Source organism: Echiichthys vipera (genome assembly GCF_963691815.1).
Source record: "Echiichthys vipera genome assembly, chromosome: 17".
NCBI lineage: Eukaryota > Metazoa > Chordata > Actinopteri > Perciformes > Trachinidae > Echiichthys > Echiichthys vipera.
In genome coordinates this window covers 19,392,197-19,418,063 of record NC_139842.1, presented here as the reverse complement: position 1 = coordinate 19,418,063, position 25,867 = coordinate 19,392,197, and the positions used below count along the sequence as shown (strand labels likewise).

The window sequence follows — 25,867 nt, the reverse complement described above, 5'->3', positions numbered from 1 at the left end:
GAAAGCACTGATAACTAGTTTCTTCTGCTGCAGTGAAGAAATGAAATAGTTTGAACTCGAGGGTCTTTGTTTCTTCTGAAGTGCATTTAAATTCTTTCTGGTGCTTCGATTTGTTTTGAACTAATCTATCACTGTGACAATAATCTCTCTCTCCGGTGCAGACTACCTGGAAAACAACGCTGATCAAGATGTGCCGAGTGCTTTCGTGGACCGGAGCCGAGGACGTCAGGCAGAGATGCACTTAAGTGAACTGCACTGAAGCAAAGCACAATTGACAGGTAGAAACACACACACACATTAAACATCCTGACACTTAAATGTTGGAGGAAACTGCAGACTGTAAAGCAAAAATTATACCTCCAAACGTTTGACTCAGCTAGCTTTTATTATGGCACTTTGTACAGGTTACGTTACAAACTCAACATTCTGGGTTCATATAGAACATGAAGAGAACATTGCACATAAGAAAAAAAAAAAACCGTGGGGATCTGGAAGCTGCTTAAATTTTAGCCACACACAAGAAAATGTCCGAAAGAACGAGGTCGCGGGTACAAGCGCCCGAACTGGGTTTTCTCAGGAGGGTGGCTGGAGTCTCCCTTAGAGATAGGGTGAGAAGTTCAGCATCCGTGAGGAACTCGGAGTAGAGCCGCTGCTCCTTTGCGTTGAAAGGAGCCAGTTGAGGTGGTTCGGGCATCTGGTAAGGATGAACCCTGGGCGCCTCCCTAGGGAGGTGTTCCAGGCACGTCCAGCTGGGAGGAGGCCTCGGGGAAGACCCAGGACCAGGTGGAGAGATTATATCTCCACACTGGCCTGGGAACGCCTCAGGATCCCCCAGTAAGAGCTGGTTAATGTGGCCCGGGAAAGGGAAGTTTGGGGTCCCCTGCTAAAGCTGCTGCCCCCGCGACCCGACCCCGGATAAGCGGTTAAAGATGAGAGGAGATGAGACAAGAAAATGTCGGCGTAGAAGTGACACGTTATCCAGGTGTTAACATTTATTCAAGTTCATCTTGATGTGGTACTCACATGGCAATATGTACCGTGGTCTCTGTAATCAAGTCCATACTTCTTCCTGCCGAGCTGCAGCAGAGGGATAGTAGCAAAAAGACATTTACTCTGGAACAAAAAACCCTTTTGGCTAACTATAAATATTCAACTTTTGAATGAATGTTAGCCTAACCTTTAAAGTATTTTACCACTGTCACTTCAAGGGTGACATCAATGTAATGTATCATTGAAATAGGGCTGCAACTCACAACTGTTTTCATTACTTATGTGCTCAGTTGATAACTGTGTGTGTGACATGTCTGTGACAATCTTAAAACACAAGGTGATGTCTTGAACTTGCTTTCGTACAACTCTTAGTTTATCATGACAGAAGAAGTAACCAAGGCGTTTTTGCTTGACAAAAAATCTTACTTGGGGTCCCCTGCTAAAGCTGCTGCCCCCGCGACCCGACCCCGGATAAGCGGATGAAGATGAGATGAGATGAGATTCTCAAAGTGTGTTGAATCATTTTCTGGTTTCAATTCTAATTTTTAATCTGTGTATATACGTCTCCCATCCCCACACTCTCAAGAAAGCAAAATCTTGATTATCTTGATTATTATCTTCTTCTGCAGTCAAAAATACAGATATTTGCAAGGACACTGTACAAAACCCATTCCTGTACGTAAAAGGAGCACGTGAACATACACCGACATCCATCCACACGTACGTTTGTGCACAGCGCTATTCAACATACAGACAGACATGGGTCCCCCAGGGAAAAAAGGTAAACAGGTTGCATTGAAGTGCTACGAGATCTTTCGTTGGCACACGAGGAGTTTGCCTTTACAATATTTACATCTGAGATTAAATAATCAGCTTCCATGCATTTCCTAAAAACAAACCATTTTGTATAAAATAAAATTCTCACATTTGGATATCGTTTAGTTCCCGTCCATGTGTGGAAATCATATTTAGCAAAAAAGAACAGTTTCAAATGGCATTCACTTAACTTTATGATATAACGTTCTGCTGAATGGATGACTGGTTCTTATACTGTACAGGGTACATGAGCAGTGAGAATTAACCTTAAACATTCTGCGATTGGCATTGAGTCGAAAACCGTGAAACCTAAAAAAACCATGCTACTAAAGGTGCTCCAACAAGACTGACTGAGTCATCCTCTGAGTGGGATCCCAAACCTGCGACACTCTTGTGAACCACACAGCTAGAAAGAGTGACAGTGTGAGCAATAAAACTCTTCTTAAACTACAAACTTGCATCCATCAGTTATCTTTGAAGTTCAAAAATTAAAATCAAACGTGAATCAATGTGACTTTGGGGCCAAGAGAGCTGTCGATCTGCTGCAACACTCCAGACAACGTGGTTTTCCTCTGACATCTTCTCCCTTTGGTGTCTCAGTTTATAGCCGTCTAGCAGCCCTGCATCAGTCAGTCAGTGGGATTTCAGCAGACTCCCAGGCTTGCCAGCACGCCTTTTTGTAGGGGAAGGGGGGAGGATCAGCTCTTGAGGAGAGCACTGGTTGGCTGTGAAGTTTTTCCGGAAGATGCGGGAAGTTAAGTTTAGGTCCGCACCCAGCCAAGAGGCACCCAGAAGGACTCTCGCTCCAGCCTTTCCAAGATACCTCGCAGTTCTGCACAGGCACTGGCTGAGTCCTCCTTGATCAGGACCCGGTCCACCAGGTGTCCATACTGCTGATCAATCATGACGGCAGACTGGCGCATCTCTTGGAGGTCTTCATCCTGTTGCAGAATGCAAAATCAAATTATTTTCTACATACAGGAGCTAAACCATCATATTCGTTTATAGCGTTGCTGTCCTGTGATGCAAAAAAAGTCAACTCTAAACTCTAAAAAGTCAACTTTTCATGGTGTCACAAAAACATGACGATGCATTTTACAGTTGATCCAAGAGGCTTTTTAAAAAAGTTCTTGTACTTGTAACACTGAAAAAAAAATTGCATCCTCAGGACGCCATTACTCCACACTCAATCTTTATATTTCAAATATTTGTTTGCTGCTATAATAATGTTCAGAAGAATAATATTTTTTTTTAAAAAGAGCTTATTCAGGTTAAGACTTAGGAGTCCCAAACATTCAATGACTTTCACTGGACTGAATGGGCATGAAAAAATTGTAATCTGGAAAGTAACTAAACTTCATGAGTTGCGAGGAATCTTAGCAAATTTGATATATATTCCCATTTGTTTACAATTCACAGAAACACTCAACTTATAAATAAAGGTGTGTGTGTGTGTGTGTGCCTGCCTGCGTGCGTGCGTATGTACACACATACTTGGCCGAAATCTGTTTCTGAATTATCCGACTGCTCCATTAAACAGTATACAATCTTTAATGGTGAATTATGGAATATTAAGAAGTGCAAATAATATATGCGCTTCTTCTAAGCCACTGAATTGGGACATGTCTAATATTGCCAGGGGAAAATACAGGACTCACTGTAACGCGGCCGTGCTCTCCCCCTCCTGGTGAAGTGGCAGCACTGCGGCGACGTCTGCTCTCAGGAACACGCGGTTTGACAAATATTACATAGGGCTTGAACTCTGCTGTCCGCAGCCTCTTCAGGGCCTGGAGTGATGGAGGATTACCATACAACGGAGCAGAAAACACAAATCAGACACGACAGCAGAGAGTCAACAGTGATACATCACAGTCTCCACATAGTAAGCAGATCTGATGTGACCGCTCGCCCTCATCTACACTCTGCAAACTGCTGCTGCCTGTAGGATCTGTAGCTCACGGTATGTTACGATAGTGTGATGCTTTTGGATGTACATCAAACAAGATGTGCTCCGTGGATGTAACATGACACCTACCTCCGGCTGCACATCCACCACACACATCTTATTCTTGGCCTGCACAGAGCGGATGGCCTCTATACTTGTGCCATACTGGTTTTCCTTGTATTCCCCATGCTCTATGAACCTGTAGAGAAACAACAAAACCTTAACTTCAGCGGGGAACAAGTGATAGATGTTTGCAGGACAGCAACACAGTCTCAGTGTAAACGTACTTGTTGTTTAAAGCGTCTGCATCAAATTGCTGTTTAGTGACAAAGTGGTACTCCACACCCTCCTTCTCATGTGGCTTCTTGGGCCGGGTGGTGTCTGTGGGGACACAAGAGAGAAAGACAAATTCAAGTATTTCCAGCACCTCACAGCTGTGGTCAATTATTATATACAGTACCTACAATATAAAGATTATTTCAGTTCATCAAATTAAATGTAAGCATTCTACAAAAGGGTGATAAATTTAACAGAAATACAAACAATTTTCATGTTTCAAATTTGTTTTCCGATATACACCACTATAAAAACCTTTTTGACAGAACACAGAACACATTTATTTAATTTTCTCAGTCTAATGCATTGTATGTATCATGTATTATAATGTTAAATATCATTTAAAAAATGTATTCGTTTAAGAAAGCAGCCTTTGCAGAGTCATATCAATGCAAAATCGCTGCACAATCCACATGGGAAAGGTCGATTTTCATTCCAGCTCAAGAATTCACTATATCAGCACTGGTCAGGCCTTATTTGAAAGTAGATTTGGCATCCCCAATCCTGATCTGGCATTTTTTTTAAATTATCAGTTGATATTCTTTTGTTGTTGGCCTCCATGCCTTTATTTATATTTTTGAAAGGAAATGGGAGAGAGGGAGGGAACGACATGCAGCAAAGGGCCGCAGGTCAGAGTCAAACCTGCGCCGCAGCAGCGAGGACTTTTATCCTCTGTGTATGCTCTAACCACTGAGCCGCCGGGCGCCCCAGCACTTGATATTCTTTATCAATTTCCAAATTATGCCTTATGATGTTTTTTTTGTGATGCTTATGCTTTGTTATATTAATTAGCTGACATGTATGTTTTTTGATGTTCTTTCATGCTCTTTGTGCGAAGCAAATTCCCCCAAGGCAGATGTTTTCAAAGTGTGAGGCGGGCCAAACGGCTCCAAACTGTTTCAGAGGAGTCTCAGTGAATGGAAGTGAAAAGATATTACATTAGTTATCATAAGAAGATCACAAAGACTAAACTAATTGTGTGTGATTTGATTTGAGCGATACTTCAGAGATACAGCAGTTTGGGGGACCAATTTCCAGGGTCAGAAACTAATAAATGCTTTAGGACAAACCTTGTATATGTATCTGGTGTAGTCTGAAGTTATATCACACAGCAATATTAGGCTTTCTTGGCTCAATTGTTGAGTGTATATAGGATTAAATAACATTATCATGATCCCATAAGCATCCAGAAACTGAGCAAAACTAAGCAAGTGAAGGACAGTAACATAGCCCCTTTCTGAAAACCCCTGCTGTAGGGTATCAGTGTAGAGCAATAAAGGTTTCCTTCTTTCATTCATTCATATAACCTATTGGTGCTTATGTAAAACATCAGTAGTGTGTGCAGTGTAATGTTGGTTCAAGTATAGTGTTTGAAACGTATGACTCACGTGGTACAGCCACTGCAAAACGATGTGGGTTTTCAGCAATCACCCGCTGTTTGAGTTCATTGATCCGTGCTCCAAGAGATCCTTTGCAAGATTGTGAGTTAAAGGAGAAAAAGCAAAATTCTTTTAAAAATGAACTTCACATACATCTCCGTGTTGAAATAGCTGCAAGAAATGGATCATCAGTAGGCTGCAATACATGCTTTAATCCACTAGGTGTCACTTTCATCACGGGAAGATTTGTGCCTCAGTGGCTCAAGTCTCACCGATCAGAACCACCAGACGGGGCCTCTCATTGGGCCGCTGCTGGTAGCGGGTCACCTCTTCATAAGTGAGGAAGTCGGGGTCTCCAGGATCAGAGCCCTCTCCGGAGGATCCTTGCCTGTCCTTACGACTGAGCCGGAAACTCCTCCGCAAACCAGCTACAGCGATACCAGAGATGGGAGGGAAGGAGCAGAGAGAAGAAAAAAAGGTATTTTGTCAGTTGTCATGAACCATGGTAATTATTTACACAAGATTAGATAACATGAGTACACTGCTGTACAAACTTTCTGCGTAAAAAAAAAAAAAAGTAAGATAAGTGCAGTGAGCAAATGCAAAAGCAATGTTTCCCCTAAATTCAAGACCAACCCACTGATAACCATGCATTAAAAAACCTTTGTAAATGGTGCACAGGGATGAAAATAGCTCACTCTTATCTGAAGTGTAAATATTTGAAAGATATTAGCTGAACTTTTTAGACGTCATGCTTCAACTAAAAATTGCACCACATGCAGCTGTATAGTAAACACATCAGGTGAAACAAAACATTCCTTAAATTGATTTTTTTTTTAATATTAAAAACATTTCTGCAGCTCAAAACGGATCTCAGTGACCCAAAAATAGACATCATTTTCCAACATTATGGTCCAAACAAGGCATGCTGCTCTGAACGAGGCTACAGTGCTATGGCAGGACAGACAGGACAGCCTGGCCCTGAGAAACTTCACATCAACAGCAGAGAGTGCCTGCAAATCAGAGTCTCCCATGGCCAGGACTGTCTGTATCCCCCGTCAGTGGTGTATACCTGAGGGAATGAGCCGGGCACTGTACCTGAATAAAATTCCCAGGAAAACACCTGGCCACAGGAGGGCGCCACTGCTTTACACTTAGGAGAGACTATAACTGGCGTTAGAGCATCACACAACCCAGCCTCACACCGCCACACAGGGTGAACGAGCAGCAAACGTGCCTGGTTGAGTGTGCAATGCGTCCAACGCAGCAGGGCCCTCATGGGGTGGGGGGTAGGGGGGCGAGGAGGGTGTTTTGGTGAAGAGGGAAGCAGTGCACTGGCCACAGCACAGCAGAAGGGGCAAGTTAGTTAGATGCAGGAGGGGGGGAGGTTTAGGAGGATCCGAACACTGCAAGGGGGGGGGGGATGAAGGGGGAGGGGTTTACAGCTCCAAGCAGAGTGCATGATAGGAAGCACAAATACTGTTTTTATCATGTATTTTGTTACAGGGAGGAGGTGTCGATAAGCTTTCAGCTGTGTTTGGATCGCTCCTTGTGCTAATCATTCCAGCAGCTCACAGGGTGTGGGGCAGTAAGTGGGGGTCAGGTTGGCCTGAAGAAGGGTGAGGGAGGGGAGGCCACTGGAAGGTTTGAGAGGGGTTGAGGAAAAAGGGGACTAATGTGTTCCCTCCACCCCGATTTGAATTCAAAGCCTGCAACATAAAACTTTAAATGCAATAACGGTTACCGACGGTTACCGTTATTGCAGAAATATTTGGTGGGTTTTTATTTAACAGGGCATAATTATTTTATAGAATAATTTGGTAGCCTGTCATATCCTAAATTTAGATTTCAAGGGGGCGTTATCAACGGTGCAGACTGAAATGCTTCTGGAAGCAAATTGAAAAGACTTACAATCAATCAGAGCATTGAAGTTGTTTAGCGCAGAGCGACATGTGCAAGTTGGGGTAGTGCTTGGTCCATTTTGAAGAAGGAAAAAAAATGGCTGCCTGGTCACAAACTTACAGCTAAACAGAAACTAAAATGTTCTTCTGGATTGACCTAAAACCAGTCAGAACAGCGAAAGATGGGACGTTGGACCGGTGAATGACGCTCCTCTGTGACTGACCCCATAAGGTTCTGGTCAGCTGGAAATATGTCTAAATGTGAGGCCAGACCTGCCAGAGCAAATAAATCACGAGCTCAACAGACTCGTCTAGTTTTATAGGAATTATGTTGAAAGAACAGCTCCATTTCAACCTAAGTGAATATTCATATTCATGCCGTGAACTGACTAAAAGACTCATAATGCTGGCAATTATTTGGAATTTATTGTGCTAAGTGTAAAAAATTAAGCGTACAAAATTAGCAACAAAGAGAGTTTTTCAGGTCATAATTATGTCTGACTGTCCGTCAACTCTAATTATGTAGTGGAGCCTCTGAAGAGACAGATCTGTTACTGACACCTTCAGAAGTGTGAGACGATACTTCCTACACATCACTTTGTTTTTCATACATCTGCACACGTCTTCCCTCCGCTCAAATCAATCAGATCCCCTCATCCATCTTCCTCCTCTGGCAACGTATTTGACCCCATCTCTTGACCCTTAGAAACCTTCGCCCCTTCCTCATATCCCTCAGCCGCCGGCCCCAGACAGGTCAACCCTACACAAGCAGTCGTTTTGACCCCCAGCCCCAGAAGCAACCAGGGGAACCAGCGAACAGTCAGGCTGCAGCAGGCAAAGAGCAGATAGGGTGAGGGAGGTGGAGAAAGATGTGCACGCTCTCACCTATGTACTGTCCATTGAAATAGCCCTCACAGTCACAGTCCTCTGTAGGGAGGCAAGCAGGGAAAAGAGGGGGTAAGCACAGGGTAAGAGACCTGGAAGAGTTAAGGAGTAGGGGGATGTGGAAGAGCTAAAGAGGGAGGGTGGGCCACGGGGCGCTTGAGTGGACAGGCGGGGTAGTCAGGCAGCAGGCAGGCAGACAGCAGGAGGCGAGAGTGGAGGGGCAGCAAAGAGATGATGAAGAAACGTTGTTGGAGGCAACAGCCACTGACGAAGGCTTGAAGAAGAGATTTGAAATTACGAGAGGAGACTGTCCTGCATCTGGAAAGGTGCCAGCTGTATCTCACACACACACACACACACACACACACACACACACACACACACACACACACACACACACACACACACACACACACACACACACACACACACACACACACACACACACACACACACACACACACACACACACACACACACACACACACACACACACACACACACACACACACACACACACACACACACACACACACACACACACACACACACACACACACACACACACACACACACACACACACACACACACACACACACACACACACACACACACACACACACCAAAGACTAGAATCTCTATTCTAGTCTGGTGCACTAACAGCAGGAGGGGAGGAATTAAGCTGAAAGCAGTAGAAATCCCAAATGGACACCCTACTAGCACACATGCAAACTCTCCACACACGCACACACACAGGCAATGAGGCCACGATAAACATTTTCCATTGTGTGTTTTGTTTGAGAATGTGTGTGTATGTGTATGTATGTGTGTGTGTGTGTGTTGTAGATGAAACATGTTTGAAGCTCTGCACACGTACCCACCTTTATCACATCCTTGGTCGTCTGATAAAGTTTGCAACAAAGAGAAACAGAGCAGCAAAAAAATATTAGAGTAGGTTAAGGTCATGTTGGTGTAAGTGGAAGATGAGAGAATGAGATTTGGCAATTAATGAAATGAGGATTTGAAATTTAAAGAGATTTATTGCTGTCGTCAATGACGTCACAGAAAAGAGAAGGGGTGTGCGTTTAGTGGGTGGGGGGGCTCCACATTTAAAGGGCCCCTGCTGGGATTTAGGAGAATTAATCAGAGAGCTGGTGGAGCGTGGAGGGGAAGCAGAGACCGAAGAGTCCCCGCAAGGCTTGCTGCTGCGTGGTGTAGCAGGGCTAGCTGCCACACTCCTGAGCTCTTGTTGTCTCCCCGTGGCTCAGAACTAATCGGATCGCCTGCAGCTTACTCGCCACAAAGAGCCACCCCTCACATAACCCACTCACCTGGCGAACTTACACGCCGCCCTGCTATAGTGTCAAGTGAGAAAGTGAGAAGTGTAATGTATTGTTGAGGCTTTGTTTCCCAGTGGGCGCAGCTTGTAACGCTGTCTGGATCTACTTAAGCTGCTCACTGGCCAGATGGGCCGAACATGAAAGAGATTAATTCATATCTGTGATCCCTCCCTCCGTCTCTGTGCCCCTCCAGCTCTCTCTCATCCCTTTTAAAAACACGTCTACATAGCACCATGAAGAGCACGGACAATGAATGGTAATGCCTCTGAGAATGCCAATTACCAGCACAAAAGGTCAATAAATGTCAATGACAACATTGCTGCATTTATTCAGCGGGGATATTATTGCCCCATAATGACAGCGGCCGGGTGCATTAGTAGAGAAAGAAGAGCTGACAGTGAGAGATGCTGCAGGTAGTAAAACTGTAATTATGAAATAATGCTGAAGAGGCGGTGGAATCCTAGGAAGCAGAAAACTTACAGACAGGCTTTTTAGGGGATTTTGGATTCGGGAGTGTGCCCATTTTCATCCTGTAGGCCAGTCGCCTGGGGAAATGTGCAGCAGAGCCAGAGAGGATGGAGGCAGGAAGAGAATCATCAGGTCAGAAATACACAGTAAGCGAAAGGTGGAGGAGGGAACGTCAGAGAGTGGGAACAAAAGATTTAAACATGAAAAAGATGAACATACGACATGTAAAAGGCCATCCAGCCCTCTTACAGAAGAGGAAGACACCCAAACTGAGAGAGACACTAAGCACTTCGAATGATTCAGTCTTTTTTTTGTGTCTTTCTGGTGTCTCTATCCATTTGTGTTCTTTTTACATCTCTTTTAGGTCATCTTGCATCTCTTTGGAGTGGGATTGCTTTTATATTGAGGTCATTTTATGTCTCTTTGGTGTTGTCTTCATCTATTTATGGTCTTTTAAATCTATTTAAGATCATTAAGCGTCTCTTTGGCCCCCTTTACACCTTGCATTAACATCCATTTTTTAAGGTGATCGGGCCTGATCACATGTAAAAGTACAGGTGTAAATGCACCCAAAATGCATTGAGGATGGATTGTGATCCAATCGGCCAAACCGCCTCCAGAGGTGCTGGATGCATTGTGACAATGAACACAAATGTAAATGCAATTGCATTTTCGTTACCACATACAACAACTACCGGGTCGGGACACCGGGGAACACACAAACTCCAGCCCAGAAAAGAAGGAACATCTCCAGCAATAACAAGAGAAATGTCCTGTTAGAGAAATCATTTTAAGGTAAAAGAATCACACTGCAGCTCATGTGGTGTAAGCCCTGGCACATGAGGCAAGAGCAGTCGGTGCTGGAGAACGGTGCACCTCCAAGGCGCCTCAAAACTGCAACGTGCAACTGTGCGGCTGGAGACGCATATTAACACCAGATGTAAATGTAATCAGGGTAAATCACATCTAGATGTATTGAATAGCAGGTGTAAATTGGGCCTTGATAGTTTTATGTCAGTTTCTGGTCATTTTCTCTGTATTTGTTTTCTGTGTCTTTGTGGTCATCTCCATCTATTTGTGGTCTTTTCGTATCTCTTTGTAGCCGTTGTCCGTCTGTAAGTAAGCCGACCTGAGCTCATCCTCATGTTGATGCCTTCAAAGATGTTTCTCTCATTCATTGTTTGCCCCCAGAGGGCAGCAAAAACCAACAGCATCAACAGAATACTGTGATTTCACCCTAAACATTTATTTAAACCCACAACGCATTTAAACCCACAACGGCATTTTTTCAGAGTTCAACTACCCCTGTGTCCTTCTCTGTGTTTAAGCTGTGGTTATTAATCCAACAGACGCTGCAGTGTTTGGCAAGGATCTCCCTGCCAGTTGAGATCATCTTACTGACAGATTATGACACTAACAGTATCTGCCTGCGCCTAATCAAGGCTGTGTTTCGATTTTTTTTTTTCCCCGGCGCTTTGATGCTCCATCTCATCATAGTCGACCCTTCAAAGTGCAACGCATAAATGTAGATTTGACAGATTACAAATGGTTGAATACAACAAATACTGTATCAGCACTGTGCGGCTGAACCGTACAGTCGGGGCAGTGATCAGTTTACACCACAGGCTGTTCAGATATATGATGTGACACCAGTCTCCTCCGGGGTGCTCTCACCTCTCCTGGAACTGTTTGGAGGGAACGAGTCCGGCCCGCAGGTTGCTGTCTCCCACGCGCTTGGCCTGCCACCACGTGTGGTCATCCTGGGTGACGACCTGCAGGATGTCTCCCCGCTTGAAGGGCAGTCCCGCTTCTTGGCAAGGTGTTGCTTTGTCTTCCAATGGGATGTAGTCAAACAAGGCTCTCACATAAACCTGGAAACAAAAAGCACCATATTCAGACAATTATTATTGTAGATAAACGTTTATTCTCTCTACGGCCGCAGTTTCAATGAACATGCTGAACGTCACTCATGCTTCATCTCACCTTGCTGTCCTTCAGCCGGTCCTCTTCTTTAATGGCAGGGATTATCTTTAGAGTGATGGAGCCCTGGGACTGGGACTAGATCACAAATAGACAGAAATTAGGGGAAAGGAGTTTGACAGTAGCCTCTAATTACGACAAACACAAAATACACTTGGCTTTCAAGGCTCCCTGAGGACTATAACCACAATGTTGATAAATAATTAAATAAATAAATAAATAAATAAAAGATGGGCGGGACATTTCAGGTGATGATTCACCTCTATCGGGATCCTAAAGACTTCTAGTTTATAGATTACCCATCGCTTCTGTCTGGGGCAAATGCAGAAAGCCTTGCAGAGCATTTTCTCTCTCTTAACCTAAAGAAAATCCCATTATTTAGTGTGCACATGTGCAATTAAATCAACATATTTTATTTTCGCATGCAGTTCAAAAATACTGCATCAGAGCAAAAAGTATAGATTTGGATAAAAAAAATAGGCTTAAAAAGTGCAAAAACACACAAATTATTTCCTGAATCCCATTCTTTTCTTTTTTTTTACAGTACATTTGTAGTTTGTTGGCATAAAAAGGCAGCAGCACATTTCTACATGTAATTAGAAGTATTACATTTAAATAATTGTATTTAGAAGAACTCTGACTGTGGCAAAAATATCAATAGGTTTGTAGGTATTAATGGTGAAGATATAAAATGCACCACAAATATCTTTAAAACAAAAAAATACAGATTTTTATTGTTTTGGCGAATGTAGTACAACTGCTTAAAAGTGCAAATTATAGTTTTTATTGTTAAAATATGTTAAAAATATTAGAATGAACAATACTGTCTGCACGTTTAGCATATATGTAGTATTTCTATGTTCTCTTCTAAGATCTTTACCAGCTTGTCTTTAAATCTACACCTAACTGTGTGTCTGTGGGTCTTACCAGCAGCAGACTGATCTCATCAGGCCTCTTGTGGATCACAGAGACTCCGTTGACTTCCCTGAGTTCATCACCTACATGGACCAAACCTACGAGGATGAGAGGCAGTAGGAAGGCACATACTGAGCGGGGCAGATACATCAATAATAATCAAGTCTTTACAGGGTCTTTAGGGTTTATCATTCATATCTTGACATCGGTATCGTTGTCAGATCCACGGACACAAGCGGCGTCTATCATCAGCTGTGATCCGTTTAGCTGCAGCCACAACAATGAAATCAAAGGCTGAGAGAAGTCGGATCAATACAGTTTCCCCTCAGGACAGAGAAGCACATAGCAGACACACTATTGTGCAATCATACACGTATAATTTACAAAGGGACCCAAGGTTTATTCGGAAATCTCCGCAGCCTCTGTCTCCAGAGCTTTTTCCAACACTTGACGCAGCAAGAAAACAGAGGAAGACATAAATGATTAATGGATGCAAACACTAATTGGTTTACTTTCCCAGCATGCATGTTTCCAATGCCAACAGACACGCATACACCTGCTTGTGGCTGATATTTCCATGGTAACACCTATGAAAGGATCTTAGCAGAGCCTATATCGTGTGATTGATTCTGTGGGGAGTCGTGGAGAGCTTTGAGTTTCAGCAACAACCGCACCATCCCTCTCATTTCCCTCCTGCTGCTGCATCTCTCTCACTGTGGCTTTGATCTCACTGACTGCAACATCCTGGCTGCCTTCCATGCGGGAACTTTTATGCATGTCATCTCTGAGTCTTTCCTATTTCTTATAGCAATAGCAAAAATAACCCGAAAAGCTATATTCTTCAACAACAGCAGTTCCCATTTAAGTTGGCAATGATTTGCATTTGTGGAAGGGAAAGATGATGACCACGCCTGTAGCTCAGCGATTCCCAACCTTTTTTTTTTGCTTGCACCCTCAAATAGAAAGCAATATCTACATGTGACACCTCTACAAAGAGTGCAGTCTATAAGTTGTGAGTTGTAGGCACGAGTAGGGACAGCAAAAGTAAAAAAAAAAAAAATGAAATAAAGGGATTTGTATATTCTCCAACTGTAAGAAGCCCCGGGGTAGACCCAGACGCTACAGATATTATATATCTTGTCTGGCCTGGGAATGCCTTGCTCCCCAGGAAAAGGTGGTAAACGTTGCTGTGGAGAGGGGCATCTGAAAACTTTGCCAAGCCTGCTGCCCACCATTTCTCCCTGGATGTATTCATGTTATATTCTGCACCATAATTATATGGCATCTTGGAGAGCATGTGTGCGATACTCTAATGACAACAGAGATGCACTCATGCTAGTCTTCTTTGTTTCTTTTAAGGATTGATTTTTGGACTATTTAAAATGAAGACATACAGTATGAATCATGACCGAAAGAACGAGGCCGCGGGTACAAGCGGCCGAAATGGGTTTCCTCAGGAGTCTCCCTTAGAGAGAGGGGGAGAAGTTCAGCCATCCGTGAGGAACTCGGAGAAAAGCCGCTGCTCCTTTGCGTTGAAAGGAGCCAGTTGAAGTGGTTCGGGCATCTAGTAAGGATGCCCCTTGGGCTCCTCCCTAGGGAGGTGTTCCAGGCACGTCCAGCTGGGAGGAGGCCTCGGGGAAGACCCAGGACCAGGTGGAGAGATTATATCTCCACACTGGCCTGGGAACGCCTCGGGATCCCCCAGTTAGAGCTGGTTAATGTGGCCCGGGAAAGGGAAGTTTGGGGTCCCCTGCTAAAGCTGCTGCCCCCGCGACCCGTCCCCGGATAAGAGGCTGAAGATGAGATGAGACATACAGTATGAAACTTTTTTCTCTGCCATTAATTCGATGTAGCGTTTTATGTTTGCTCCTGCAGTTTCTCCTCTGCACTGGCTACTCACTGATTAAACGCTGCAGTTCACCTAAGGTATTATACAGTAGAATGCCTTATGATCCTTTTTTCATACTTGGGTAATGCAAACACATGCACTTTAAACTCTACTTGCTACATAAAACACAATAATAAGAGTTGTCAAGATTTTATTTGTGTTTGGTGACAAAAAGAAAAGATGATCTTAACTCTTGATCTTATTTCTAAAATGGGTGACTTCAGCCTTGAATGTGAAATTTTTTTTAAAGTCCTAGCAAAGTAAAATATGTCACAAAGAATGTTTTTTAAGGTAAAAAAATAAACAATGTTCTGTTTTTGGGCGACACTGCAGGTGAAAAGGGTAAAGACCACAAATCTTCCCCAGTTCAGTACTTACATTAAGACAGTTAGCTTTTGTATTAAAAGTTTTCTGAAATGTTATGTTTAAATATGCAAATGAGGCATTGTCTAATGCTAACTGTTGGTGCATTCAGGAGAAATCTACAGACACGAGTAGACAAAGTTTAAATAAACTGAATGTGTATTTTGGATGATTTCTATCTACTCATCTGAAAGAAGCCATGTTATGGGAGCAAAGACGTCTTTGACAGTAGTGTCGACTTCATTTCACTACCTTGTATGTGTTTCAGCCCCCCAGGTCGGGGACTGCAGGTTCTGGTAGTTTAGAGATTTCAGACATGGCTTAAGGACAAAAGGAGAAGAAGCACAATTTACCACTTCGATCAGCTGCACCCCCTCTCATGATCCGAGCCACGATCACCATCCCAGTGGCTTCATCCCGTCTGATGGTAGCTCCCTGGAGCGCAGACGTATAATAATAAGATCATTAACAGAAAAGAGCAAGATGTCTCATTCCCATGATATCTAACCATCTTATGTTCTTCAGAACTCACCAGAGGCTCCTTGTTCTTCACTAGCCGGACGATCTTCACAGACTCCTCTTCCAGCTCGTCCTCGAAGTCATCCGGCAGTGGCGGCAGCACAGGGTCAAAGTTCTTCTGTGCCACGGTGTCGTGTACCGAGAGAACGGCCTGTCGGGACAAAAAAACAGACATGATGAGAATACAGTGCTGATGTGCTGACAGCCTTCAGAGATGACTTTTAGTGGACAAGAAAGATGGCTGCTTGAATGTACACCGGCGTTACACCTCCTCACGATCACACGTTCGTAAAAGTGCATTTACCTTGAGATGCGGTGATGTCAGCAGGTGCAGCAGCTCCTTCTCCTCAGTGCTCATTGGTCCGCTCTGCAACTCCTCTGCCACCTGCCAATCACAAAACACGCATGAGCCCTGCCCCGGTATAAACCCGTGCATGTGTATACCGGTAATACACGCTGCTGTAGTTTACGGTCGAATAAATGCAGACAGATACACACACAGGGGAAGATAAGTAGCGAGCAGCTAGTGTCAGCATTTTCCCAGCTGATAACTGGTGAGAGCGAGAGAGCAGCAGGATGTGGAGTTAGATGAGCACTGGTGATTCAGCACTTTGAGAACATTAAAATTCACTTTTGATACCTGCATTGCTTCTCTGTCGGAGCTAACTCATTGCGACTGACTGCTGTGCCCAAGTGGAAAAGTAATTTAGGGCGTGGGGGAGGGGGGTGTATGTGTGTGTGATTACTTACGTCGTCTGCCAGGGAAGAGGCACTGTGGAGGACTGGTGTTGGACTCTGTCTCTCATACTGTCTCAGTTTCTCATGAATCTGCAAAACAAACACATGTAATTAATTAGCATTGTGTAAATCCTTGAGGACTAACAAATCCTGGACTAACTAGCTAGCAGCAGTCTTCTTCTCCGCTGCTGTTTCTTTGTGCTTAATGCCATCTGAAGTGGAATAATCAGCAGAATACTTGCAGAAATATGCCTGCAAGAGACAAACCAAACAGGGACTGCTCCAGAGAGCATCTGAAATGATGATCAATGCTTTTTGTGTGCAGAAAAAAGAGTGGATGTCGTCATTAAGATAGCACAATCGTTGAAATCTGTTATTATAAAGGTTTGGAAATGTATAGTAAAGACAGTAATGGGCTACATGTGTCCTATTGTTCTCATTCAAATATGTGCTGTAGTTCACTGAGAAAAAGATTGCAAATTGCAATCCTGTAAAAAATGTCAAGATCTATAACTAAATCGAGCTCTTTGGCCCTTTAGCTAACTTTCTTTTAACACTGAAATGGTCTGTTTTTAAGATATCAAACTTACTGACTAAAGGGCAAATAAACAAAGGAGACACAAACGCACCTCAAATCAAATTATCTGACACTAACAGAGACTAATTTCCGCTTATAAAGGTCTGCACAGCGGATGAATCCATGGGCCGTGCACAAGCTGCTCTTCTTGTCTTGCATCGTCATTTAATACTCCTTAAAAACAACTTTCCATTGACCGTCTCTTTTTAATGCCAAAAATAAGATGTGTTTACAATTTCCAGCAGAGATACTGTTTGCATTCTGATGCCTGACAATAACCAGGCTGTGTACTTTTATTTGCCCTAATTTTACCAACCCTTAATCCCAGCGGGGGCAGATCAGACCACAGTAAATCAATACGCTGAATGAGTTAGAATTAATTTTTTAAAGAAAAATATGAACACCTTCAAGACTTTCTTTGAATAACAGTCAGATCCAGGCTCTCTCACTCAAATTAACTTTTTTTTGTGAGCATATTCTAATTAAATTTATGTAATACACTCTGTGTATTACATAAATGTAACTTGGTTTTGGTTGTTGGAAGTTGGAAAACTTCTGTTTTTGTTAATAAAACTGTATTGAACATAGAGCTGCATATTACACCTCCATGTAAATAATAACAATGGAATCGTAATAAGAGCTCCTCACCTTCATGAGGTATCCCAGGCTCCTCTCACTGAAGACATCTTTGAGGAAAACCATGTCCTCTTTGTGATTGGCATCGGGCCGCAGCTGAGCGGTCAGCAGGGCCAACGTTTCATGCAGCCCTACAGAGGCACGGCATGAGAAAAAACCCAGCGTGTATATTAATGTGGACAGATGGAGCACAGAAAGTATGGGACAGTATGTGTCGAACATCTGTGCCAAGTCGTCTCACCCGCTCCTGCTGTGAGGACCGGCATGGCTTCTTTCATGGGTCAGTGAGGTGAGGAGGGGAGGAAACCTGGGAGGAGGAGAAAGAAATTATTATTTCCATACAGATGCTATTCTCACAAATGGTAAAAGAGGGGTAATGGAGTTTGTGTGAGCACGTATACATGTATGTAAACGTATACATGATGTAAAGGCTCCGGGGACCCATGTGCAGTAATCATAGCCGTATATCATCTCCTTGTAAGCTTCATGTTGTAAATCCAGGCTACAGTTTTTTCCATTTTGCAGTGTAGTTACCTCATCTACGAACATGTAGGTGTGTATGCGTATCCGTCTGGCATTACAGAGCTGTCCTAGTAAGACAAACAGCCAATGCTGGTACTATTAATCACACCGACTTTGACCAGGCACTGTGAGCTTTGCGTTGGTGTTAAGGGTGGGAGAGTTGGATCGTCTGGCACAAACCTGTAAGAACGGACTAAAGCACTGTGTCATACAGCTGCTGAGGAACACCGATATGATGGTGGACGACTTTTACATAACCTCATTCATCAGATGTTTTTTGCAGTGTATGTTGTGCAATAACTTTCTTTATTTAAGCCGACAGATCTTCGAGTGACGCAAAGATACATTCGGCTAAAGTAATGCACAGCCCACTAGATTACTGCAGCCCCTACCGATCAATATCCCTGTCACTTTACTCAATATTCTCCATACTTCCTGCCACTGAAAACACAGGTCAATTACATAAACCACAGATTCCATCGTATCACGCTACGATCGGATAACAAAGACGACAATAACACCATGCCAAAGCTGCAGTAAAGAGTAAAAGGATGTTCACATATCAAACATGAAAATGTTCTCGTCACGATGGTGCTACTTTTGGTTGCATCAGGAAATACTGAATAATTAAGTAGGTAAATATGGGCTTATCTACTGTATGTTACATAATCATACGCCATCATTGTATTTACTCTCTCAATATTGACATTAAATGGTATTCAGACTGTTTAGAAAAGAGGCTTAACCTGCCTGGCAGTAGCGTGCTTATCAGCTTTGAATGTGTGAAATTAAACATAAGCTTTATAAGGGATGTGACTGTACCGCTCTACGGAGGCCTGCCATGATGAAGCATCTTGCCTTGGTTTATTACATTGCACAGAGACTTTGTTTAAATCAATCATTACTTTTGCAAACCTGCAGATTTTTTTTAGTGTTTAATGGCAACTTTTTGAGCAATCTAGAAACCCTGAATGATTGTTATATATAAAAGACGCTAAGGGATGATATGATGATCTAAAGTTTTTCGATATGTAAACACATGAGACAAAAAAAACATCAATGCATCACTGAACTGGCTTGTGAACTGTTCTGTTTACAAGCTATGGACTAGTGTGCTGACTGGAAAAGCAGGTATACACAGGATATAAGACCAAAGGGCTAAAGCAGGAAGATGGCCAAGACAGGGACAAGGCAGTAAACGACGATAAAGAATATCCAGTTCATTGCGGTGCAGCTGTGCAGGAGGGTGGTGTGCAGATTCGGCAGTGGCAGCTAGAGGACAGGTGAGGAATAACAGGTCTGGGATTAGAAATGCAGACAAACTAAACAAAGGAGGGAAAGAGGACAGAGGAGATAAAAAGAGATTATCCCAGAAAGTTTATCTACATGAGTAACAGGAAGTGGGGTGGGATCTTGAAATTCCTACAAATATGGCAGCTTCATTTTGCACTTCTTATGCATATTGTTAAGCTTGTTTACAAGAAAACGACCAGTGTGTCGGCCATTATTTGACTTCGTTTCTATATTCCAAGGTTGCACTTTTCTCCCTCTACCTAAAGCATTACTAAAACGTATCCTTGTGCTTTGATGGTACATATTCAGAATATGATTAACCTCAGCTGACAGACAGAGACAGCAATGAGCTCATGAATAATGAACAGTGAGGATGTGACAGAGCCACAAAGAGGGATGAGGAGAAGACAAGGAGAGAGACATTCTTTCTTATTTTTTCTTTTTTTTGTTCTGTCAGGAGAATCAGTGTGATCAACACACACAAGAGACAGTCTCTTTATTCTCAAGTGTGTCAGCTGGGATTTTCTCCATATAACCTCGCTATATTTAACTCAGAGGGAAAGGGAGAAAACATTGTTATCAATACAGTGTCTCTGGTAAGGCGCTTCACTCTGTGTATCAATATTCACTATTCACTTATAATGTTTTATATCAACGACAAAGAACCCCTTAAAAAGTGTCCTCCCATCTCCTCCCACTCACCCAGCTTGGGAACTTGTACATTAGAATTAATAGGCAAATAAAAATGTGTCCTGCTGTAATGTGCAAAGTGCAGATATAATGACACTGTGGGAATGGATCGCTTTATCTTTATGATGGAGGACTGTCCAGAAATTAGGTCCCAGACGATATGGGATTTTTGTGGCTGCTACCGAATTTTAGAGGGACAATTTGACCGATTACCCATTTGGCTGCCGATAGTGAGCTGAAATGAAAATACACTTTTTCTATGTGGTTTGTGCAAATATGACTGCAAAGGTAACTCAGAATGCTGCTTTTCTAAACAAATAACTTTATTTTTTTAAATGATCCTGCTTCTGTATGGTGCATTCACAGTTGTGCACAAAAGAGCAATAGCTCCAGGTTCTTGTTCAGCGTGCGATCCTGAGCCGAAGAGCGAGTCGTTCTGCAACCGTTTCACTTCACTGTATTTCCGACTAAAAATAGAACACATTATTTGACCTTTTTCATTGTGCCCCCAAAGTTCTTTATTCAGTTCAATTGTATTTACAGTGCCAAATCATAACACAAGTTATTTAAAGACACTTTACATATCGAGTAGGTCAAGACCACACTCTATGACTTATTCATGATTTATGCGCTCCTTGGGGAAAAATAGTTACTGTACAGCCCTGAAGAACAAAAGAAGAATTGGTTGGGGGTTAGTTTTGCTTCAGTTTGGTCTGTGTATCCTTGACTACCAACAGCTGTGAACAGATGCTCCCGGCTCACACAGGCCTCCAAAAAGCACCACGCTCCTACTATCTCACATCGCTGCGAAAACATGATTCGCAAAGTCACCAAAACGAGACTGATCCAGAAATACACGCACACTTTGTATTTCGTCCCAGCAAAAAAAAAAAAAAAAAGACATTTTCAGTTCAAATCTAGTTAAGAGCTAAGCTGCGGATCACACAAACATGATGGAGCCCCAGTGAGATCAGAAGAAGTCAGCTGATCAGATAACAGCCTCCATCATATAACGTTCATCTAGACACATTTAGCTCAAATGCAGACGGATCAGCCATTAATACCGCTGTTGCTGCATTAATAACATAATCCTGTGTTAAATAAGAGCACACTCAATAACACCAAATGTAATTCTCGGTGTTGTTCATCCAAGCTTGATGTGCTCGTTCATACATATACAAGTAGTTTGGACTCAGCGCACACTGACACACAACCAACAGGCTCCCACTTCATCAGAATCTCTCTGTCTTTCTCTTTATCTCACTCACACAACCTTTATCCTGCTGTTTTTCAATCACGAGCCCTGGAGGTGGTGTGATGTCAGCAGGGTTGAGCAGGGCATCGGTCAGCCCTCACAGCGATCAGCACACTGCAAAGAGTTTCATCAGGTCTCCTAACGTCTCTTTGATGCCTCATCCAGTAAGACCTGAGCCGTAAGAGCTTATGGAGACACTACAGAGCAGCTTTTATGCGGAGAAGGAACAAGTGTTCAGGGTTTCTTCTTTCCTCAGAGAACCAGGTTGGCTAGAGGGTGGAGAATAATGATTTCTCATCATTGATCTGTGCAGTTTATGGATTTAGCTTGTGTGCAAATTAATGTCAGGTTGAGCAAAAGAAAGATAAGCGTTAGAAAGGTTTCGCACTTTTTAAAATGTTTGCAAAACAGCTTTATCTAGTTGCCCATTGTCAAAATGTTTCACAGTGTCAGCGGAGCATGAGAAACCACTGCACTGACTTTCATGTTAATCGGACTAATTATTTCTGAGATATTCAGAATTTTGCATGATGCAAACAGAGCAACCTGCTGGTCGTTTAGCCTCAGCCTCAAGTTTGCACTGTGGCTCAGTGTAGCAGTGAAAACTACTGAACAGAGTTTGGTGTTAAATCGGTTTAAAACACTTCCTGTTTTAAATGCAACATACACGAAGTTGTTCCTTTAGAGCTTGAGCATTTTTTGTATTATCAAAATTCTTCTGATAACTTTTGATCAGAGGGTCCAAATATTACATGTGCAAAGTTTCATTACGATTAACCTCCATTCAAAAAAGTAGGATTTGAATATTTTGCGATTTTTGGGGGAAAGGTCTCTGTGGCAAAGGCCCATAACAGGGTCACCTCAATTAGCGCCACCTGCTGGTGGACGTGTATTTGCCACACTTGCAGGGGTCTATACCTCCCCAGAAAGTTTCACACCCTAAAAGTTGTGGAAAATGTCCAAGTTCACAGATATTCAATTTGCAATTGCATTAAAATAGAGACAAATAGTAATAATATCCGAAACAAGATAAAGTTTGAGATTTTTACTTGATAAAGACTTCAATAAATAAGTGATGAGCGAAATAATTGCTGCTAATTTTCTGTCAAATGAGTAGATCAGTGATTCCTAATCCCAGGGGCTTGTACGCCAGGAGCTACCTCTGGAGTCGCCAGGGATTGAATGGCAAGATTGTGAAGTAGCTCCACTAATTAAGAAAGAAATGACCATTTCATTAAGTGTTTGAAGAGTAGAGGTAGTCGTAGTTTCAGCTCGAGACCCAAAAAGAGAAATGTCTCCCTAGGACCCGAACTTACAAAAATAAATCATTTTCTACATTTATAAACTACTGATAAAAGCACAACAAACCATGTATTTGAAAAAGTATATTACAATTTATTGATTTATTTATAAAAGTGCATCTCATCACTAAGTAAAGTTGCTTAGTGTGATGTTAAGTTTGTCATAACCTCATGAAGAATTTGCACTAGAAATCCAGGACATAGAAGCAGTAAGGCGACAGAATCTATGTCAGCTGGTACAACAGAGATGATATTATCATTAAAAGCTCTGCACACAGAGTTTAAACTGATTAGACAAGCACACCAAAACTGAATTATATTATAATAAGGAAAATGAATTCATATATCATAGCATAGCTGTGTATTTCACTCTGCTGACTGGAGACCCGGTAAAAAGAGATCTGCGACCCCTTTTGGGTCTAACTTTGGGAAAGACTGCTCTAAGAGATACACTTCTGATCTGATGCCTCTGTTGGCAGGAGGACTGCACTCATCAGTTGTTTCCAAAACCGTTGAAAAGTAATTATCATTTTATGATGTCACAAAACAACGGTTGAGGTTTAGGCTCAAAAACGACTTGATTAAGTTTTGGGTAGACGTGACGACTTTGTTAAGGTTAGGTTGATCATGGTCATGCTGGAAAAACAATATTGTCCGTCGCTCCACAATACAACCACCTGACTTCCTCCTCTTCTCTCTTTATAATCACTAACCAATCTTTTTAACATTAACATGTCGTTTTAGTGAAGCGACTGAAAGGACAGTCTCGTTGTTAATGTGCTGCAACAATATGCTTCAGCCCTCTATGGAATGCTAAGATATGTTTCTACAAAATAAATGTGCCATCTGCCGTGGTTATCCTGATACCTGTGAGGGTATAGGGATCCTTAGAACACGTAACAGCTCTTTATGAAGATGCATCGTCTACAATGCTGTGAAAATGCGTTGGCATCGAAATGCTGAAACAACAAATGCTCAGCCAAGCTGTTCTAAAGCGGGCTGCCTTTCAGAGACTGTTTCACTTTGCCAGATGACGAGGGTCGACCCTGCTCCTGTCCCTCCTCCAGGACCATACACTCTCGTTCTCAGCGATGTGCTTTACAATATGGTGGGAGAATATTATTCCTCCATCAGGCACCAAACTGCAAAAAATTTTGACCGAGAATTGATGCCAGGAGCAGAAGGCTGGATGGGTATTTAGCGCAGCAACCCTCCTGTACTAAAGCATTTTTTTCACATGCGTGCTCTCAACACAGCCCAGGCACATACACACAAGCACACACGGGTGGACGGTGTATCCATGTACACACAGCTGAGAGTGACACAGTCAGTACATGATCGAGCATCTTGGCTCGACTCCTCACCGCCTCGAGAACGAACGCCGCTCTCACACACAGCTAATCCACTGCCCTGACAGTAATGGGGAGGCAACACTAAGCATGTTTGGCCAGCATCCAACATGCCTGTCACGCACACGCGCACACACACACACACACACACACGCACACGCACACGCACACACACACGCACACGCACACACACACGCACACGCACACGCACACGCACACACACACACACACTAACTGATGCAACCACAAAACCATCAAATGATATCAGAGGGTGTGGTCTGACAGAAACTTATATGATCTCCAACATGGTGGGAAACTACTGATGTTGACAGCAACACACTGTCACTGAAACGCTCCTCCACCACCACCACCACACACCCCCCCAACCCTCCACACACCCATCCTCTCACTCCTACACAGCAGAGCACAGGCAGATGTTTATTTCCCCTCCTCGCTGTACAGCATAATGCTGGCCATCCCTCCCTCCCTCTCTCTCGCCTCCATATCTCTGCATCACTCTGCAGTGCTACAGCACTCTGCTCTCCCCACATACAGAATGCTGTCAGCTGGCAGACAGAGGAAGAAAGAGGAAAACACACACACTGGAGAGCAGGAGTATCCGACACCTCATGTTCACAGTGAAAAGAAAGGCGTCAAACAGATAAATGCGGTCTTCCTTACCTTCTCTTCTCTCTGTATCTCCTCCTCTCTCTTTCTCTCACTGTGTTTGTGTCCCTCCTGGCTGCAGCCACACTGTTTCTCTCGCTCCGATTCCTCCTCCTTCTTCCTCCTCCTCCTCCTGTTCTGCTGCTCTCACAAACCTGCTGCCACTGAGTGTCCGCCTCTTCCCCTCTCTTTCCTCCGCTCCGTCAGCCCCTCCCCTAACCTCCCTCCTCCCTTTACATCTCTGATGCTCTCTCTGGTCACAACATCAGTGGATGCCATAGAAGAGCTCCGATTGATTGAGATGCTGTAGCTCCAGTTTGTGCACCTCATGGGTTATGGTATATTCAAGGCGTTTTCAGAATACAATACGTTTATCCTGTTTGCGTCACAATACGATAATTGACAAAGGCAAGTAGCCACACCTACGTATCTCATAGCTAGTTTACTACACCACAAGAATAAAATAACCGTTGTTGCTGTTATGAATGATAATTCTGAACATTCTCATATTAACAATGCATCCAATGACTAATTATTGGCACTGCTCGCTCTTGAACTGTCTTCAATGATAGACCCTCTGTACACTACCTGTACAGCACCATAGAACGGACAATGTTGTAATTAGCGACATTTAACTGCTGAAGAGAAAGAGAATGCTTAACTTGGTGGAGATCAAATCAAAGCTACAAAGAGCTTTAAGATTGGACAGTGTCTGGGTGAGGTGTAAACAGGCACAGGTTTGCACATATAAAAAATGGACGTAGCCTCTCCGTCAAGGTCCATTCTCTCAACTCGATGCAATCATCCTTGCGTACGGTAAAAAAGGGCATGTATGTGACGTTTGGGGAGGGACATACGTCCATCTGGCTGATGTTTACCTCAGAGGAGATGTGGGGGCAAGCGGCTAGCTGTCACTCAAGAGGCCACGCCCCTAATTGTTCAGAAACTTTAACCTCCAATACAATAAAGCTAGCCTCGTACAAAAAAAGTGTTGTCATGGAGATATGACCTAAACACACAGACTAGAATGTTTTTTCTTACCAGGCCTTAAACAGGTTTAATGATGCTGTGTAAACGGCCTGTTTAACATGGGGGTCAATGAGAAACTGCTCTA

At 43.1% G+C, this 25,867-nt stretch overlaps 1 protein-coding gene across 1 annotated transcript; it reads right to left on the bottom strand.

Annotated features, from left to right (window-relative positions):
• Window positions 1-488: 488 nt before the first annotated feature.
• mpp3a (MAGUK p55 scaffold protein 3a) lies at window positions 489-24,878 on the bottom strand. The gene is made up of 20 exons (XM_083930708.1): window positions 24,769-24,878; window positions 17,919-17,984; window positions 17,690-17,808; window positions 16,477-16,554; window positions 16,031-16,111; window positions 15,740-15,877; window positions 15,561-15,642; window positions 12,969-13,054; window positions 12,045-12,119; window positions 11,736-11,932; window positions 10,074-10,138; window positions 9,135-9,155; window positions 8,253-8,294; window positions 6,565-6,630; window positions 5,739-5,894; window positions 5,476-5,556; window positions 4,039-4,132; window positions 3,842-3,950; window positions 3,465-3,593; window positions 489-2,747 (listed from the first exon to the last, which is right to left on the bottom strand). Exons 2-20 carry the CDS (start codon window positions 17,953-17,955, stop codon window positions 2,568-2,570), a joined length of 1,836 nt encoding a protein of 611 aa, XP_083786834.1. The 5' UTR covers window positions 17,956-17,984; window positions 24,769-24,878; the 3' UTR covers window positions 489-2,567.
• Window positions 24,879-25,867: the final 989 nt, after the last annotated feature.

Bases quoted from the DNA above. Each gene is read 5' to 3' on its own strand.
- mpp3a (XM_083930708.1), bottom strand. From the start codon at position 17,955: ATGAAAGAAGCCATGCCGGTCCTCACAGCAGGAGCGG. The intron at 15,643-15,739 runs GTGAGTTCTGAA...TCTGCGCTCCAG, and splicing joins TGAAGAACAAGGAGCCTCTG to GGAGCTACCATCAGACGGGA. The intron at 3,951-4,038 runs GTACGTTTACAC...GTTTCTCTACAG, and splicing joins GCAGACGCTTTAAACAACAA to GTTCATAGAGCATGGGGAAT.